The following is a 16986-nucleotide window of genomic DNA, read 5'->3' on the forward strand; positions in this document are numbered from 1 at the left end:
GGGTAAAAGACGAGAGGAGAGGAGAGGAGAGGAGAGGAGAGGAGAGGAGAGGAGAGGAGAGGAGAGGAGAGGAGAGGAGAGGAGAGGAGAGGAGAGGAGAGGAGAGGAGAGGAGAGGAGAGGAGAGGAGAGGAGAGGAGAGGAGAGGAGAGGAGAGGAGAGGAGAGGAGAGGAGAGGAGAGGAGAGGAGAGGAGAGGAGAGGAGAGGAGAGGAGAGGAGAGGAGAGGAGAGGAGAGGAGAGGAGAGGAGAGGAGAGGAGAGGAGAGGAGAGGAGAGGAGAGGAGAGGAGAGGAGAGGAGAGGAGATCTTTTTAAGTACTAATTTCAAAAATGTGAACATTTAAATAAGTTACTACATTAATTTTGCATACTTAGCATTCACTTTCATGGATTGCTTTTTACATTTTATTTTGTTTAAACTCATGGTTTCTTCCTGACATTTTTTTTCTGTTGTGCAAAATAGCTTAGTTTCAAAAAATTGCTTTCATTAGATGCCATTTACCTTTTTACCTTTTAAAAATGCATTTAAGGCATAAAATTAATGTTTCAAAATGTTACTGATGGAATTTATCTTACCCTTGTTAGGGTATGGTTTCATGAAGTGTTATGAATCAGTTTAATAGGTTACCCCTAATAAATACGGAGTATCTCAACTCCCACTCCCTGGTATTCTTCTCAGCTTTTGGCTACAGAACCCTCATGCCAGCTCCAGAGTTCCTAAGCTTACAGTTCCTCTGTAACTCATCAAAACAGCAAAAAAATCAACAAATAAGAAACCTCTTTTTCCTACTTTCAGTGAGTTTAAAAGTCTCTCAGAGTTCAAGTAGCTTACTGGTGAGTACCAGACAGGGCAGTGGAGCAGGAAAGGAGCATACACCTGGGGGCAGGAGAGGAGTATTTGCTAATGTTTCTCACTTTGCTCTACTTATTTTCATGAAGTTTAAAAGCAGTACCGTACATGAAAAGCTACCATGGATGCAGATGTAATGAGCTAAGAAAAAAGCATGAGGCATATTGGGCCATTAATGAAAATACATTCCAGATTTCTCTCTGACAGATGTTTGCTCACAGATGCAAACTGCCACAGAAATAAAGTTGTCAGAGAAATTAAGAAATGTGGTGGTAGTTGTCAACAGATGTCCATTTCAGTTCCTCAGCTAGCAGAGAACCAGAACCTTCCTACCATTATGAAACCCATCACACAGGAAAGTGAACTCCCTCAGCTACCCTTACACAGGTGGGAGTGCTGAGGAACCCACAGAAGTTGCTCAGCACGTTGCAGCTAAAATCTAGTGACCACAAGGACAAGATATCACAGCTGACAAGCTGCCAGCATGACATTCCTGTAAGGCTCTTAACTCCGCTTAGTTTGTATGTACTGGGAATGCAGTCACAAGTCTAGCTGTAACAAGTTCAATTGTAACCCGATTTACTTATTACTTTTAGTTCTTTACTAAATAAACTATGGATACAAACTTAGCTTTTCATTTTGTAATTACTGAATGACTAATCCAGAAATAATTGCAAGCATTGAAATAATTTTCCATATTTGTAATGCTTGTACAAGGACTAAGTCAGTTTTGCAATCTTGACTTGCGTGCAACAGCACACAGGACTTCATGACTAGCTATTTTGCTACCTGGTAAATGACTGTGAGGGCTGCAGGTTAGACTGGGGGGTTGAAAGAAAATTGCTCTCAAGAACGAGGCACCCTTAACCTCATCTATAATCTCGTTACAGATAATTTCATTTCAAATTAACAGCTTACTTTTTAAAATATAGTTTAGATTAGATATTTGTTTATATGATAAATTCATTATTTATCAATGACAAACTAATTGATGCTATAACCTAATAAAACAAAGCATCTCTTCCCTAGTTTGTTTCAAAAGCCAGGGTTCAAAGCCCCCCATGGGCACTAAAATGAAAAATTTAGTGAAATGAAAAATTTCCTCAAGCTAGAACACATCCTTCCTGACCACACTGATCCTTTTTTCGTTCTCTTGCTGATCTGATTTTTCAGAGTATATTTGTACTCAGTGAGGTACTTCAGTCCCAGCTATATGAAGAAACTTCAAGGGTTTGAATGCAATTGTACCAGAACTGAATCGGGATTGTTATTTTTCCTCTTTGCTACATTTGCCCAATATTATTTGGGAGGAAGAATATTTCTGGAGTCAGCTCTGAGTTTGGGGTAGTGGTCCAAACTTTATAATGTTGGCAAAATCTTTTCCAGCTATTATGCACCTCCTGTGCTTGGCGCATAAGCCCCATACAACGGTACAACAGAACAGGAATGTAAGCTGGAAGAAGAGTCACATGCCTCTGTTGGAAGGATGTTGCACCCGTGCAGTCACCTTCAGAAAGGATCCCCAACAGCTAAAGCACATCAGAGCTACTTCTGAATAGCTCATGCACTTTGTTTTATGCTATGAAAATAGCACAATATTTCTGAAAATGTGCTGATATGACGGTGCTGCAAACAATTTAAATTCACTCTTGGGATGTTGAATATCCAGTGAAATGATAAAGAATTAAAACAAAAGAAAAATAGCACCTTCAGCTGTTGAAAAGTGTACCTGGTCTGGAAAAAAATGTTTACATAGTCAAGCAAATAAGAAATGCAACATGGAAGAGAGAACATAGAAATAGTAAGGGACAAACAAAATCACTTTGTCTATGTTATGGTATATCTCCATGACTCTTGAAGAGAAGAAGACAAGTTTACTGTTGTCAGTTTTGAATCTGAGTGGACAAAGGTTACTGAATGGCATTAGCTATCAGAGAAAGTGAAGGGAGGCAGGACATAAAGGCAGCAGGGACTAGAGAAATGCTTCCGAGAAAAGGGGTTAGAGAAACAGGGAAATGGAAGGTCTGCAGAGGCTGTCTCTCACTTCCAACTCAGCAGTATTTCCAAGCAGACAAGATCTTAGCCAAGACAAAAAAAAAAAAAAAAAAAAAATAAAAAAAGATAAAGCAATAGATAAGAGACGTGGATATTCCCTTCAAAAGCTTTTCCCCTTCAAGTTTCCTGCCTGGTATACAGAAGAAGGTAAATAAGCAGTATGTTTGTTTTCAGGCTAAACAGCCATTAGTCATAATTCCCAAAGAGAAGTTTTCTTGCAAGTGCCAAGCACATCTGGGACTGTTGTCCAACACAGTTGGACAACGAGGGAAACTGTGCTCCAGCGAGACCAAGGGTCAAGAGAGGTTGGATCATGGGATTCCATCCTTCCCAGAAATGAAGGGAACCTAGCAGCTAACTTACACTATCTTTGATGAGGTTTGCCCTCAGTCCCTGACACTGCCCATGCACATATATATATCTCAGGACATAATTTTACTATGTGGACAAACCATCAGACACAGAGTTCTTCATTTCACATTGATGCTACTCTTAGATCACCTGCTATTCACTACTCTATTCTGGACCCTGATTTCCCCTATATTTTACAGGCACCAACCCATCCTTCCTTTACAGACATGTGTTAACATCCATTTTCTGTTTTTCTTCATAGCTTGTTTCTCATTTCCACACTTAACATTCTTGCTACTTGCCAGAGCTGAGAGGGATGTTAGTGTTGGAGTAGGGTAGAATGAATAGGATTGGCAGCATGCATATCTATGTGGCTCAGAAGGAGAAAGGAGACGCTCAAGGAAGAGGAGCTGAGGATTCCTAAATACAGAGGAATGTATTAGGCTCATGAAATCCTTGCCTCACAAATAGCTGCGCTTTTGGTCGCTCTTAGATACTGCACCATATGTACTTCTGGTCAGACTGTACAGATGGTTTTGATCTCATGCAATACATAAAACCAAACAGAGGAAGTTTCTTATTAAAGTGAAAGAACTTTTTTTTTTTTTTTCATCCTATTGCTGACCCTAAAAAGTATATTTTTAATCCACACTTTTAATCCACTATTTTAAATTCATATATAAGAATCAATGCAATAAATGTTCAAGGGTAATTGAAATAATACCTAACCGGTGTATCTGTAGAAATCTCCCTTTGACTAGAGGTAGAAAATAGATAATGAGTAAATATCCCCTAAACATACAAAACCTCATAAATTTTTGGAAAAGTAATGCAAAATTAGCAAAAAATATTTGTAATATATGAAAGGAAATGGGTAAAAAGCATAGTATTTTGAAAAAAAATGTTTTTGGACTGCTTGCAAATTTCAATAAATTCTGTATTTAGTAATTATTTCAGGAAATCTCATGATGTTTAGCTATCTCATAAAAAAAATAATTTTTTCCAGATGATTCCTCTATTGCTCCCACTCCCAATTTACTTCCTTCTCAAGTTTCTTTCTCTCTTAGAGCAAACATTTGGCTCTAACAAAAAAAAATCAAGAAAGAACTGCCAGAAAAATCTGCTCTATGCAGTTTGTACAGTGCCCCTGCTCTCCTTGCAGAAAAATAATTTTAACTGCTGAGTTGCTGAGATTATTTATTTGTGTTTATATACCAACTAAACTGTTTTGAAGATGGGTAAAAATAGCAAGAACCCCACAAAATGAAAATATGAGTTCATCTCTGTAGGTACATATTTTTAAAAGTACAATAGCACAGTTTATCATTTTACCATAGAAGCTTCAAGCACAATACACTCATATATGCAGATAATTAAAATGTATATAATATCAAGCCTATTCTGGACTTTTTTCTTTTTATAGAAATGTCAAGTATTCACACCTTTCACAGCAAATTTCTAATTTTTCAGATATGAAAGTATACAAATACTTCTCCTCCTTTAAATAACTGAATAGAAAAACCTGAATAAAGTGTGCTTCTGATGTTAAAAATAGTGTTGGGCCCATTTATGACATTGTTTCCATTAAATCCCAGTCACCAGGTCTCTGAGACACTTTATATTGAAGGTGTCCTAGACTATAATTGTTGCCGTAATTTTTGCCTACCTAAATTTTAATCATAAAATGCAGTAAATCTTAAACAGTATTTCAAAGGACACCAAGGCACCTTCTAAAATTAAAATTATCTGCAAACCACACTATAAATCACACTTCAGAGTAATTTTATTCATCACTAAAACATTGCTGTTACTAGGGCAAATCTGTGGCAATTTGCTTAACAATAAGTGTTAAGAAATGTATCCATGTAAGATGGAGAGGGGACTGAATTACAGTTTACGTTATTATCTTTCTAGATTAACTGTAATAAAAATAAGTGGAGATTGACCATGATCACCTACCATTTCACTCTGAACTGAATTTCATACTCTCTTTCTTTAATAGCATTGTATTCATTTTGGCAACTAAGAAGTTGTTGCCTTATTCGGCAGACTTCACTGGAAGATTCTTCAGGGAACTGTTCTGCTTTTTCCAGTTCATGTTGCTGTTGTTCCAGGTTTACACTAAGACATTTGGCTTCCTGCAATAGCTGGATCTCAGATTTCTGTAAACTACATTAAATAGAAAAATTTAGAACCAGTCAATAAGAAGCACAAGCTTTGTATTTATATTTCTTTACCTACCTGTAATATTTAAAGAAAGGTTTTGAAGATGAGACTGGATTAAGTTCTGAGTAATCTCGTCTGATCTCATAGTTGTCCCTCTCTTGAAGAGGAGGTTGGACCAGAGACCTCCTGAAGTCTGTTCAAACCTGAATTATTCTATGAACCCATGAGAACAGTGGAATTTTATGTGATTTTTTTTCCTGCATACGTAGTGTTGGTGTGGGATTAATCTCATCTAATTTTAACCAGATGCAAGGTTAGTTAGTCTACGTTATTTGTCTAGCACGCCCTAATATCAGTGAAGAGATAGCATTTCAGGTAAATATACCCAAGGCAGATCTGAATTAGTGTGGCGACCAAAAAAAGCAAGGTATTCACCAGAACAGGGCCCATATGGGCTATACAACACCTCCAAGCTCTAAGCAAACACCTGGACACTGACTCAGCGCTGAACTGCACCTTGCTATCGCTGGAGTGTCACTGGTAGCTGAAGTAGCTCTCTTAATGATACCCAAGCTGCAATTACATTTGTGGACTCTGTGGAAATGTATGATAAGGCTCGTAGAATCAAACAATTATCTGATCTCACTTGCGTCTCCAAAGTCTGTCTTCACAGAAACAAATTGTAATAGCCTTTCAATGCTAAGAGACTTGTATTCATAATATGCTTAGGAGCCTTTGTGGTGGTAGCTGAGTAACTGACCTTAAAAGCTGTTATTAAACTACATTGGTAATTACGGAAGACTTTTAAGGGGAACCGAAACATGAAAATTCTTATACAATGCAAAACATATAAACCTAGTCTTTATGCTACAAAATTCATTGTATATACCTTCCCTATATTGTTACATTTTAAGTTTTATGCAGTGGCATTTTACAAATGATGTGGAAGAATAAAGAACTCTATCACTCTATCAAACTAACTATACTGCACAAACATAGCTGAAATAACATAGCAGGAATAAAAATGCTCTGCGTAACATTTCTACTTAGATAGGCACTTCCTTTTTTAAAACAGAGAAAAAGAAAACCACAGACTTGAACAGGATACAAGAGCGTGCCTTTATCATGAACAAATAACTTCATGTGCTGATGTATTTACATAATAACTTTTTAATAGAAAAATAAATTGAGATATCTATGCAAGATCCTATATAATAGTTGGATCTTACTTACATAAGTCCAAAATAATGAATCTGGTCTGGGGAGAAAATATAATTGGACACAATAATACACATTCATTTAAAACATATTCTTAAATAAAACAAAAATTTTACATAAAATTTCATAAAAGGTAAGATCTTCAATAAAACCAAAATACTTATGATTTACTTTTTTCAAGGTAATAAAATGTTAAAAAAAAAAAAAAAAGAATTGAGTGCTGAATCTGGACCAGACCTTGTTCACTATAGTTGCCAACCGCATTTTTTCATGTGAAGATTTAAATTCCAAGGAAGAAATAACTGGAAATATACACAATGTGCACAAATAGAATCCCATGAGTGCAGAAATATGCTTGCTGAGTCTGATGTGGCAGCTTTGGGATTTATGAAGTGATTAATAATTTCACTTAAGAAGATAAGGCTTAAGAAGGCTTAAGAAGATAAGACTCCCAAACAGTCAATGAACCATCATTACCTGACTTTCTTACAGCTTGGTGCATGAGAATATTCATATTTGGGCCACAAGATTGTAGGACCAAACAAGTTTTCAGGGATGAAATATGAGTTCAGGCACTTAAGCTTCAGGTGCAGCCCCACTGCAAAGACGATGAGTGAGATGGCACCAGAAGGGGAGGACAGCCTGTTCCCAGAACTTCAGTAGTGCAGCAAACACAAGTTCAGAAACATCTAACCGCTTGAAGCAAAGTGTCAAAGATGTTATCTGCCAGGTGATATCTCTCAGCTTTTCAGAATGCTGAACTAAGCAAACCTGAAAGGACTATTTACCACTAGGTAGAGGACCACACTATAACTGTGCGCTCTAGCAACAGCCTTAAAAATGATCTGCACACATATTAATTGCATTCATCGTATTAGACAAATCCATACCAGAGAGATCAGTTACAATAGTCTGGTGGAACTGTCACGGGATCTACACTTTTTAGGAAAAGGTTCTTCACTGAGAGGGTGGTTGGGTTCCTGGAGAGGTTTATGCCGCATGCCTGTTACTGTTTAAGAGGCATTTGGACAATGACATCAATAATAAGCTTTAATGTTTGGTTAGCCCTGAAACAGTCAAGCAGTTGGACTTTGCAGGGACCTTTGAAGGTCCCTTCCAATTGAACTATTCTACTCTACTCTAATTTCCAGTCTGAACTTCCCCTGACACAGCTTCATGCTATTCCCTTGGGTTCTGTCTCTGTGACTGACTAAAAGAAAGTCACACATGACTTGAAGACCTGCTCATCCAGCATAATTTCTTTCCACATAGCATTATAACAACACTGGTGCACAAAAGACATTCTGCTTTGGGGGACTAAATAAGGAATAGATGAAATTTAACTGTAATAGGTGGAAAAAAAAAAAAGAAAAAGTTATTGCTCCACAGAATTGTACTGCACATTTAAAGGTGAAGAACTAAAAATTAAAAAAAAAAAATGTATTGATTCTTTTGAGTGTTTGATTATAGGAAAAGAACAAATGCTTTATAAATGATCACAAAGGGTCATGCTCAGTACAGGCTGAAAAGAACATGATGTGAGTCATGAGTGCCCTAGGATCTTTTAGTATTTTTCCTGCTCTTCAGAACTGTGACTTTTTCCAAGGGTGGGCAGGGCTTCATCTCAGTTGACTGAGACCAACAGCATAAACATATATTGAATCCATCATCAGGACTCTGTTTTAGGCAATGGAAAACAACAACAATAAAAAACAGATGCTTACAGATGTCTGTTTAAGGAGGAAGTGTATGGACCCTGTCTCTTTCTATTGAGTGTAATGGACTTTAGATACTGAGTTAGATGTGCATGTCTACAGATGTCAACATATGGAGAAGTGAATCCCACCTTTAATGTCTGAAAAGTCCTCAAAATATACCAAATATTTTGATGAATTTCTGGTAATTTACTTCCCTTGCTTTCTTTCAGTAGTAAGAGAAATGCATCTAAATGCATCTATGGGAATTATCATTAGGGCTAATTCATGTGTTTTTGTTTTGCTTTAACATATGGCTACATCAAAGTTAAAGAGTGCTACACAGTGCTCTCTGACTTTTGTGTAGAAGTATGGCAGTTATATACTACTGTGAGAGCCACAGAAAGAATGAGAGATGTAATCTGTCATCTAATATTTTCATGCTTTTTGTGAATGGTGTTTACAGTAGTTATATGTATGAGAGAAAAGACAGTTGAGTCTTGTTTTCTCTCGGGCCCTATTCCACTTATAATACACACAAATAAACTGTATTTACATAGAAGAATGTTCTATATAAAGAAATTCTATACAAATACACAAAATAAAATAAGTAGCAACATGATTGTATTTTTTCCAGCCAAAGACTGGAAAATTACACTAGCTAAAGGTCAATCAAGATCAGCAGTTACTGGATTCCTCCTTCAACTCCATGAATACTGCTGTAGTAGAAAACTTCTCAATCAACTAGTCCCAAATCCACATAACTTTTAAAGCTCTGAGCTAAATTTACATTTTCTAAGGAGTTGAACTGGTTTAAAAGTGCTGGTTTAATTTTCACTTCTCCAAAACATTTGCCATGCACTAATCTGAACAAAGTCAGATGACCTTTTATACAGCCAGGGCCATATTCTAGCTCCCCATTTTATGGGGATGAAACTAGAAGACTTGGTCAACCTTAAGGAAAACTGGGTTTTCAGAATCAAACTTTACAGTCACAAATATGAATTACATATATTGCAATACTGCTGCTCTGTCTGTGAGACACCATTCAGTACAGTACAACTGTACCATCTCGTCCCTCTTTTCCTTCCACTCCCACAAGACCTGCTCAAGCCTGGCACAGAGCTACGAGCACGATTCCTTCTCTTGTCTCCTCTCCAGCAAGCACCAGGGCAGGGCAGATTCACAACTACCACACCAAATTTCAGGGTTTAAACCATACTTTGAAGCTTTAGGTTATAACCTTTCAAATTTCTTACCAGACCTGTCTGATGTGACTGTGAATATCCTCAGAGCGTAAAATTCATACCTATTTAGCTGTGGAAGAGTCTTACTTTCCTTCTTAGAAACAGGCCTTTATCTTCTTCAAAGCTCTCTAATACGTTAGCTCAGCAGGTTCAAGTCTTGTCATGTTACAATTCTGGCCACATAATCTTCAAATGTATCTTTATTTTAAACTTGTGTATTATTTACTGCAGTTTGTACTTCCTTCCGTTGCTGCTATTATTATGTTTATATTAAAAACAAAGATATTGTCCAAACGAGCATTTATGTACCCCAGATTATCTTGAATCTTTGTGTTAAACAATATTTTTTCCTCTTTCACATTGTAAGAAATCACTGTAAGAAAGTCTTAAGTGAGAATTAGGCCTCAACATTATCAGAAAATCACTTTAAAAATTAATGTTTTGGCTACTCAAAGTCTAAACGAAGGTAGAGTGTAAGTTGTAAAATCAAAAATTCACAAAGCAGGAGAAGATCCTTAGAAATCTGTGAATATTGTACCTTATCACAGTCTCATGCAGCAGGGTATACTTCGCCTTCAGCTCAGCTACTTTGGAGCCTGAGAGTTTTCCAGCAGAAAATAGCTATGGAAGGGAAACAGACAGTTATGAAATCTTCTAAGCACTAATATTTTCATTATGCTGCAACTTTTTATAACTATAGCTGGCTGTCTTTTTGTTTACTGAGTCTTTGGTAACATACCAAGTTGAACACACAGATGAAAAAATGTTTATTTCTATAGTAATTCAAAGCATAAATAAAATAATATAAAGAAAGTGACTGTCATAACTACACTGCTACCTGCACCAAATTTTCTTCTCTGAGTTTCTGTCTATATTAATATTTCATGATAATTCTGTCTTGACTTTGAACTCAAGCTCTAAGTCACCTATTGCCCACATTGCTTCCCTGGGCTTGGTACATACATACCAGCTGGCTTGTATAGGTGAAACTGAGGCTCAACGCCTGGTTTGTGCTAAACCATCATCTCCATCAGCAACATGGTTGTGAGAAGGAGGAGCTTGGCTCAAGGTAGATCACCCCCAAGCCCCAGAAGGCACTGCCATACAGAATGCACTGCCTTACATACCCAGGCAGGCCTTCAGCAAACACCAGAAGCAAGCCACTCCACCTACTTAGTTCTACAAAAAACACGTGTGTGAGCAGCATCTTATCCATCTCTTGGGTGATTCCTCAGATGCCTTCAGGGCAGCAGTTTGGCCCAATGAGCCAGTCCTTCTGGTATAAGGAAGGAAATAAGGAATAAATAGGAAATAGAATAAGAGCCCAATTTTGCCATGGGGAGAAACCACAGCAGGAATGCAATACAGTTTCCTGGGATATTTCTTTAGAAAATATTTTTTTCCCCTCTTTCGGTTACAGGTAAGGAGAGTTAGGTACATTCAGTGAAAACACTTAAGGTGATCTGGCTCTATCAAAGTTGAATTGTTTTTACAGAGTCTGTAGCCAGCCTTTTGGGGAAGTAAGTCAAATCTGCAACTTGTATGGGAGCGTGCCAAAAAATGTGGTTGTGCAGATCTCCTGAAATAAGAAACAGCAGAAAAGCTACTGCACCACCAGGAAAAGCCCAACAGTCCTACTTCAATCCTTACATTTGACAAAGCTGCCAGGTAAACTCCTTTTCCTAAACTGAACTAAGGGCCATTTAAGAGACTCATATGTGGTCTGTTCTGTAGATGCTGTTTACTGAATACCCAGGAGAAACTGTCCATAACCAGTCCTACAGTCAGGAAGCAGAACTCGAGTGAATATATACTCCCAAAGGACGTATATATTTTGTTGATTGCTGTTTGATTTATTTATTCTAAGATTCCCTGCAAATTATTTCAGGATAGCAAGGATGATCCCTATTTTCTGCAGGCCTGAGAAAAGAAAAGCAGATCTGGTTTTCATTTGTTTGAATGAGATTAAAGATAAGCAACTCTCAGATATTTGTTTTGGCATTGTTTATGAGTTAAAAGATGCTGTTCACTTAAGTTCACATTACTAACTAGCTCTGCTGTGAGAAAGAAAATACTCCCCTGTCTCGACCCAAATATTTCTTAGCCTCATGTGGAAGTACCATTTTCCTTTTCCCATGCTCATCTTATTTATACCTGTGACTTCCAGTTCTTCTTACTGCTTAGCTTCTCACTGCAGACATAAGCCATGCTTGACAACGTTTCCGTAGAAATAAACTTACTTGTCCTTGAATGTGTGTCTTTTCCTTTATATGCATAAGTTTTCTACACATCTTAACACTTAATGTCATGGTTCTGTTCAAAGCTAAGAACTCCAAACTACTAAGGCTGGTCCTACATAGTCTTGAAAACCACGTAAGACAGGCTGTATGAACAGCATAACCAGCACGTCAAAATGGGGCGATGTTTGTGAAAAGTATCATCACCATACAGTTCCCATTACTGTAACTTTATCTAGAGAACCATTAGAGAACCAGCACTGGGCTACTCCGATCCAAGGATTTGTTACTGAAGCCCAGCACAGTGTTTTCTCCAAGATTATTGGGAAGGCAGAAGGGAAAGAACCGAGGAGAAGAGGCAAAGGCTTGAGAAGAATTAATCAGTTGTGGAAGAAGGGAGGAAAAGTGTGAGCCAACTGCAGAAAAATTGTATTTGTGGTGATAGAACAGGATGAGGGATGATGCCCCTGATATATGGATATGCACTGCCTTCAAGCCTGCTTTTCCCACTTATGCGATAGTGAGTGACATGTAAATGAAGTGAAACTCAAAAGCTATGTTAGCTGAAACAATTCACTGAGTGCCTAGAAAGATGATAGCAGTTGTGAATACTTCCCTTACACATTTCTATCATGCTGATGAACAGTAGATTTCCAGTCCCTGAATCCCCTGCCTATTGATAATAAAATCACAGAATCACAGAATCGTCTAGGTTGGAAGAGACCTCCAAGATCACCTAGTCCAACCTCTGATCTAACACTAACAAGTCCTCCACTAAACCATATCACTATGTTCAACATCTAAACGTCTCTTAAAGATCTAGAATGGAAATAGGGCCAAGAAATTGCCTGTCCCTCTATCTGCTGAAAAGGCTATCTGCAGCCCTGAAGTAAAGCTCCTTTTGTGGCCATGGAGTATCCTCCAGCTCAATGGCAATGGCAGGAGCAAGCAGTAAGGAGGATGAAAGGCTCAGGCAGAAAGATTTTATTTTTCATATATACTGCATAGTCATGCAGGGTGTACACATTGTACTAACCCGTTGTTAGTACAAGATCTTATAGAAAAATATATAATAGCTGGCAAACAGCAAATTTATTCTGCCAACTGTAGGTGGATTCCACCGGCATAACCAAGGATGAGCTAAATTCTAATACATGAATGCCAGTGCTGAAACCCAAACATAAGTATGGATAGAGTCACAAAAGACAGTACAGCCCCTTTGTACCTAAATGCACCTCTTCTTGGACCAGCTTTAATGCTCTTACCCGCTTTAGGACTAGATTTTCACTGTGTTTCCAGCAATTAAAGTGAGACACCTAAGTCATACATCCGTTACTTTGCTAGTCTAACTAAACACCTGTAATTCTTTCTTTAGATATTTGTGACAAATGCCATCAAATGACAGCCAGCCTACTTGAAACAAGGAGTTTCACTTAAAAGAAAGGGAAAAAAAAAAAGCAAAAAAGGTACCATTTAAATATACAAAAGTCACCTAAATTTACCCTTCATTACAGACCTTCACATGGGATTTGCTGCTGAGCTCAGGAATAGCACAAAGCCAGGTTACCTTCATTTAACCAGCAGAATTTTAGGATGTTGTTTTCTGTGAGCTAATTTTTCACTGAGTGTTTCTACCAAACTTCCTCTTTCTCAGGAAATGTGTTATCCCTGTTAAATCTCCTCATTTGAGCACAAACACAAATTACTGTGCATTTCAGTGTTTTTTCATCATATGCATTGCTAAATTGGGGGTTTACCCAATGACAAGACATTTCATGGGTTTAAATTTAGTTGAAAATGATCTTGCATTCAGGCAAAGTTCAAGTTCAAAGTAACTATTCAGTAACTATTCTAGCAATTTTTTTTTCCGCATCGTTTATTCTCAGAATATTTTACTCTTTATTACATAGTATGGAAACAAACACATTTGGCCTTCTTGGCTTGTAATCACAGACCTTGCATATTGTCTGTCTGTGAGGACAAACTTCTGCCCCTGACATTCCATTCCAGGTCATCTCCTCACATATCTTTTCTTTTTTTTTTTTTTACAAGGACAAACATCTTATGATGGAGAACAATATAATCCACTAACTACCTCTCTGAGTCATCAGAATAGCATGTGGAAAACTATAATCTAAGGGCAAAGATCCAGAACAAATCTTTGTTCATGAGGATAATTTTTTACTTATATAAACTGACTTAAATAGGGTTACTTGCAAGAGTGAGAGTTATTTTCCTTAGCTGAAGGCTGAAACATTGAATCTCACCATAAAACCTTTAAATCAAAATAGACATAAATTTGCCTTTTGATTTTGTTTACATCAATTTGGCTTTAGAAGAAACTGTTGAAATCAGAAATGAAATCATGTCATTAAATTTATGTGTCTGTGCTTACAATGGATTTTGTCCTGAATAGTTGATAATAGGATATAGTAGGTATTCTCTTTCTACTCTTTAAAAAAAATAAATCTGGTAAGGCTGATACAATTAACAACAACAACAACAAAAATTAGACTAATTTAGCTGAAACTTAAGGCTCTGAACTGTTTAGTCAGTATACAGCTATAAGAAATACGTTGTAGACAAATCCAGAACAATTTTAACAAAACTGAAAGATTTCTTTGCTTCTCAAATTCCATTGATTTGTACTAGGAATGGTTACTTATCTCTACATAAAACTGAAGAAAAAAATCTACTATTTTTGACTTTACAGATTGCACAGATAACACAACTGTGGAAAGGAAGAAGCCTATATTTATATACATACATCAATACGAAAGAACTTTTTGTATTATCTTGAAAGAAAGAACAGTTTACAACAGGCTCTGTAATTCTTAGCTGAATGACTGTGTAAGGAAAAACATGTATCCCTGTACCCATTTTTTCTAGACTTTACCTGAAAATACTGCCATGAGTTCTGATGGGCTTTTATCTGCCTGTTAATTTTGTGCAAATAGTCCTCCTTTTGTTGGCTCACAGACCTACTCTATTCTGAAATCAGGGACATAGGTAACATCTCTAATAGGACCTATAAAGCACTATAGTGTATGGTAGTGGTTATATCTACATCAAGACTTACACTAGTGTAAACACTAAAAAATCAACCAGAAATATTAAACCCATGTATTGAATTTATGGATGTCAGTTGCCTCTCTAAACTACAGGTTTTGCATTTGGATGTCAGAGAACTATATAAAAATTCTTGTAACCAGATGCCATAATATAAAACAATTGTACAGCTTTATTACTCAAGTTCAGCAGTAGATTTATTTAAATATCACAAGCTAAATTGGAACTGGAATTCATAAATATTTCTTTTTACCTCTATTTCTGAATGTTCACAATGGATGAGTCATCTTTTCCTTTGAGAGTTTGTCTAACGTGAATTAGGCTCACCTTTGCCTTTACAGTCATAAAAGGCATGTTTTTACACATGATATGTAACACATTAATTCTTAAAAGGCACTAGAGACAAAGCACAAAACTTTTATTTCTCTATAGCTAACTGATGTTGGCTATGGACACAGATGGAGTATAGATATTGCTCTTTTCTGTCACGATTCTATGTCATGGTAAAAAAATGCTAAGTGGTTAAATACACAAGTACATACAAATCCTGAGTTTACACACACTTTATTTCATTAATCTGCATCTACGCTCAGATTCAAGAGGACCTACTCCATTTCATTTGATCAGTAAGAACTGAGACACATGATTTCCGTCCCCACGTGCCCAAAGATGAGCCGGCGTGGAAGAAGACCGGCCTGGCTCAACAGAGAGTTGCGGCTGGAGCTTAGCAGAAAAAAGAGGGTTTATAATCTTTGGAAAAAAGGGCGGGCCACTGAGGAGGACTACAAGGATGTAGCGAGGCTGTGCAGGGAGAAAATCAGAAAGGCCAAAGCTCATCTGGAGCTCAATCTGGCTACTGCCGTTAAAGACAACAAAAAATCCTTTTACAAATACATCAACGCGAAACGGAGGACTAGGGAGAATCTCCATCCTTTACTGGATGCGAGGGGAAACCTAGTTACTAAGGATGAGGAAAAGGCTGAGGTGCTTAATGCCGCCTTTGCCTCAGTCTTTAGCGGCAATACCGGTTGTTCTCCGGACACCCAGTGCCCTGAGCTGGTGGAAGGGGATGGGGAGCAGGATGTGGCCTTCGCTATCCATGAGGAAATGGTTGGCGACCTGCTACGGAGCTTGGATGTGCGCAAGTCGATGGGGCCGGATGGGATCCACCCAAGGGTACTGAGAGAACTGGCGGAGGAGCTGGCTGAGCCGCTTTCCATCATTTATCGGCAGTCCTGGCTATCAGGGGAGGTCCCAGTCGACTGGTGGCTAGCCAATGTGACGCCCATCTATAAGAAGGGCCGCAGGGCAGACCCGGGGAACTATAGGCCTGTCAGTTTGACCTCAGTGCCGGGGAAGCTCATGGAGCAGATTATCTTGAGGGTCATCACGCGGCACTTGCAGGGCAAGCAGGCGATCAGGCCCAGTCAGCATGGGTTTATGAAAGGCAGGTCCTGCTTGACGAACCTGATCTCCTTCTATGACCAAGTGACGCGCTTGGTGGATGAGGGAAAGGCTGTGGACGTGGTCTACCTTGACCTCAGTAAGGCTTTTGACACCGTTCCCCACAACATCCTCCTCAAGAAACTGGCTGCTCGGGGCTTGGACTGGCGTACGCTTCGCTGGGTTAGAAACTGGCTGGATGGCCGGGCCCAGAGAGTTGTGGTGAATGGAGTCAAATCTGGTTGGAGGCCGGTCACTAGTGGAGTCCCCCAGGGCTCGGTACTGGGGCCGGTCCTCTTTAATATCTTTATTGATGATCTGGATGAGGGCGTCCAGTGCACCCTCAGTAAGTTTGCAGATGACACCAAGCTAAGTGCGTGTGTCGATCTGCTCGAGGGCAGGAAGGCTCTGCAGGAGGATCTGGATAGGCTGGAGCGATGGGCTGAGGTCAACTGCATGAAGTTCAACAAGGCCAAGTGCCGGGTCCTGCACCTGGGCTGCAACAACCCCAAGCAGCGCTACAGGCTGGGAGATGAGTGGCTGGAAAGCTGCCTGGCCGAGAAGGACCTGGGAGTATTGGTGGATAGTCGGCTGAATATGAGCCAGCAGTGTGCTCAGGTGGCCAAGAAGGCCAACGGCATCCTGGCCTGTATAAGA

General features: G+C 38.6%; 1 protein-coding gene across 4 annotated transcripts in view; it reads right to left on the minus strand.

The window, feature by feature from the left end:
- The window catches only part of CCDC146 (coiled-coil domain containing 146), a 78610-nt gene that overhangs the window by 28623 nt on the left and 33001 nt on the right, over positions 1–16986 (minus strand). For 3 of the 4 annotated variants that reach the window (XM_066985412.1, XM_048068413.2, XM_066985597.1), the window contains exons 4-5: positions 10119–10201; positions 5215–5424 (exon numbers count right to left, since the gene is read on the minus strand). In XM_066985412.1, the coding sequence (XP_066841513.1) occupies positions 5215–5424; positions 10119–10201 (293 nt within the window). The remainder of the gene's footprint in view (positions 1–5214; positions 5425–10118; positions 10202–16986) is intronic. The other variant, XM_066985535.1, reaches the window with a different exon arrangement.

This window comes from Anser cygnoides, chromosome 1 (assembly GCF_040182565.1).
Source record: "Anser cygnoides isolate HZ-2024a breed goose chromosome 1, Taihu_goose_T2T_genome, whole genome shotgun sequence".
NCBI classification, from domain to species: domain Eukaryota; kingdom Metazoa; phylum Chordata; class Aves; order Anseriformes; family Anatidae; genus Anser; species Anser cygnoides.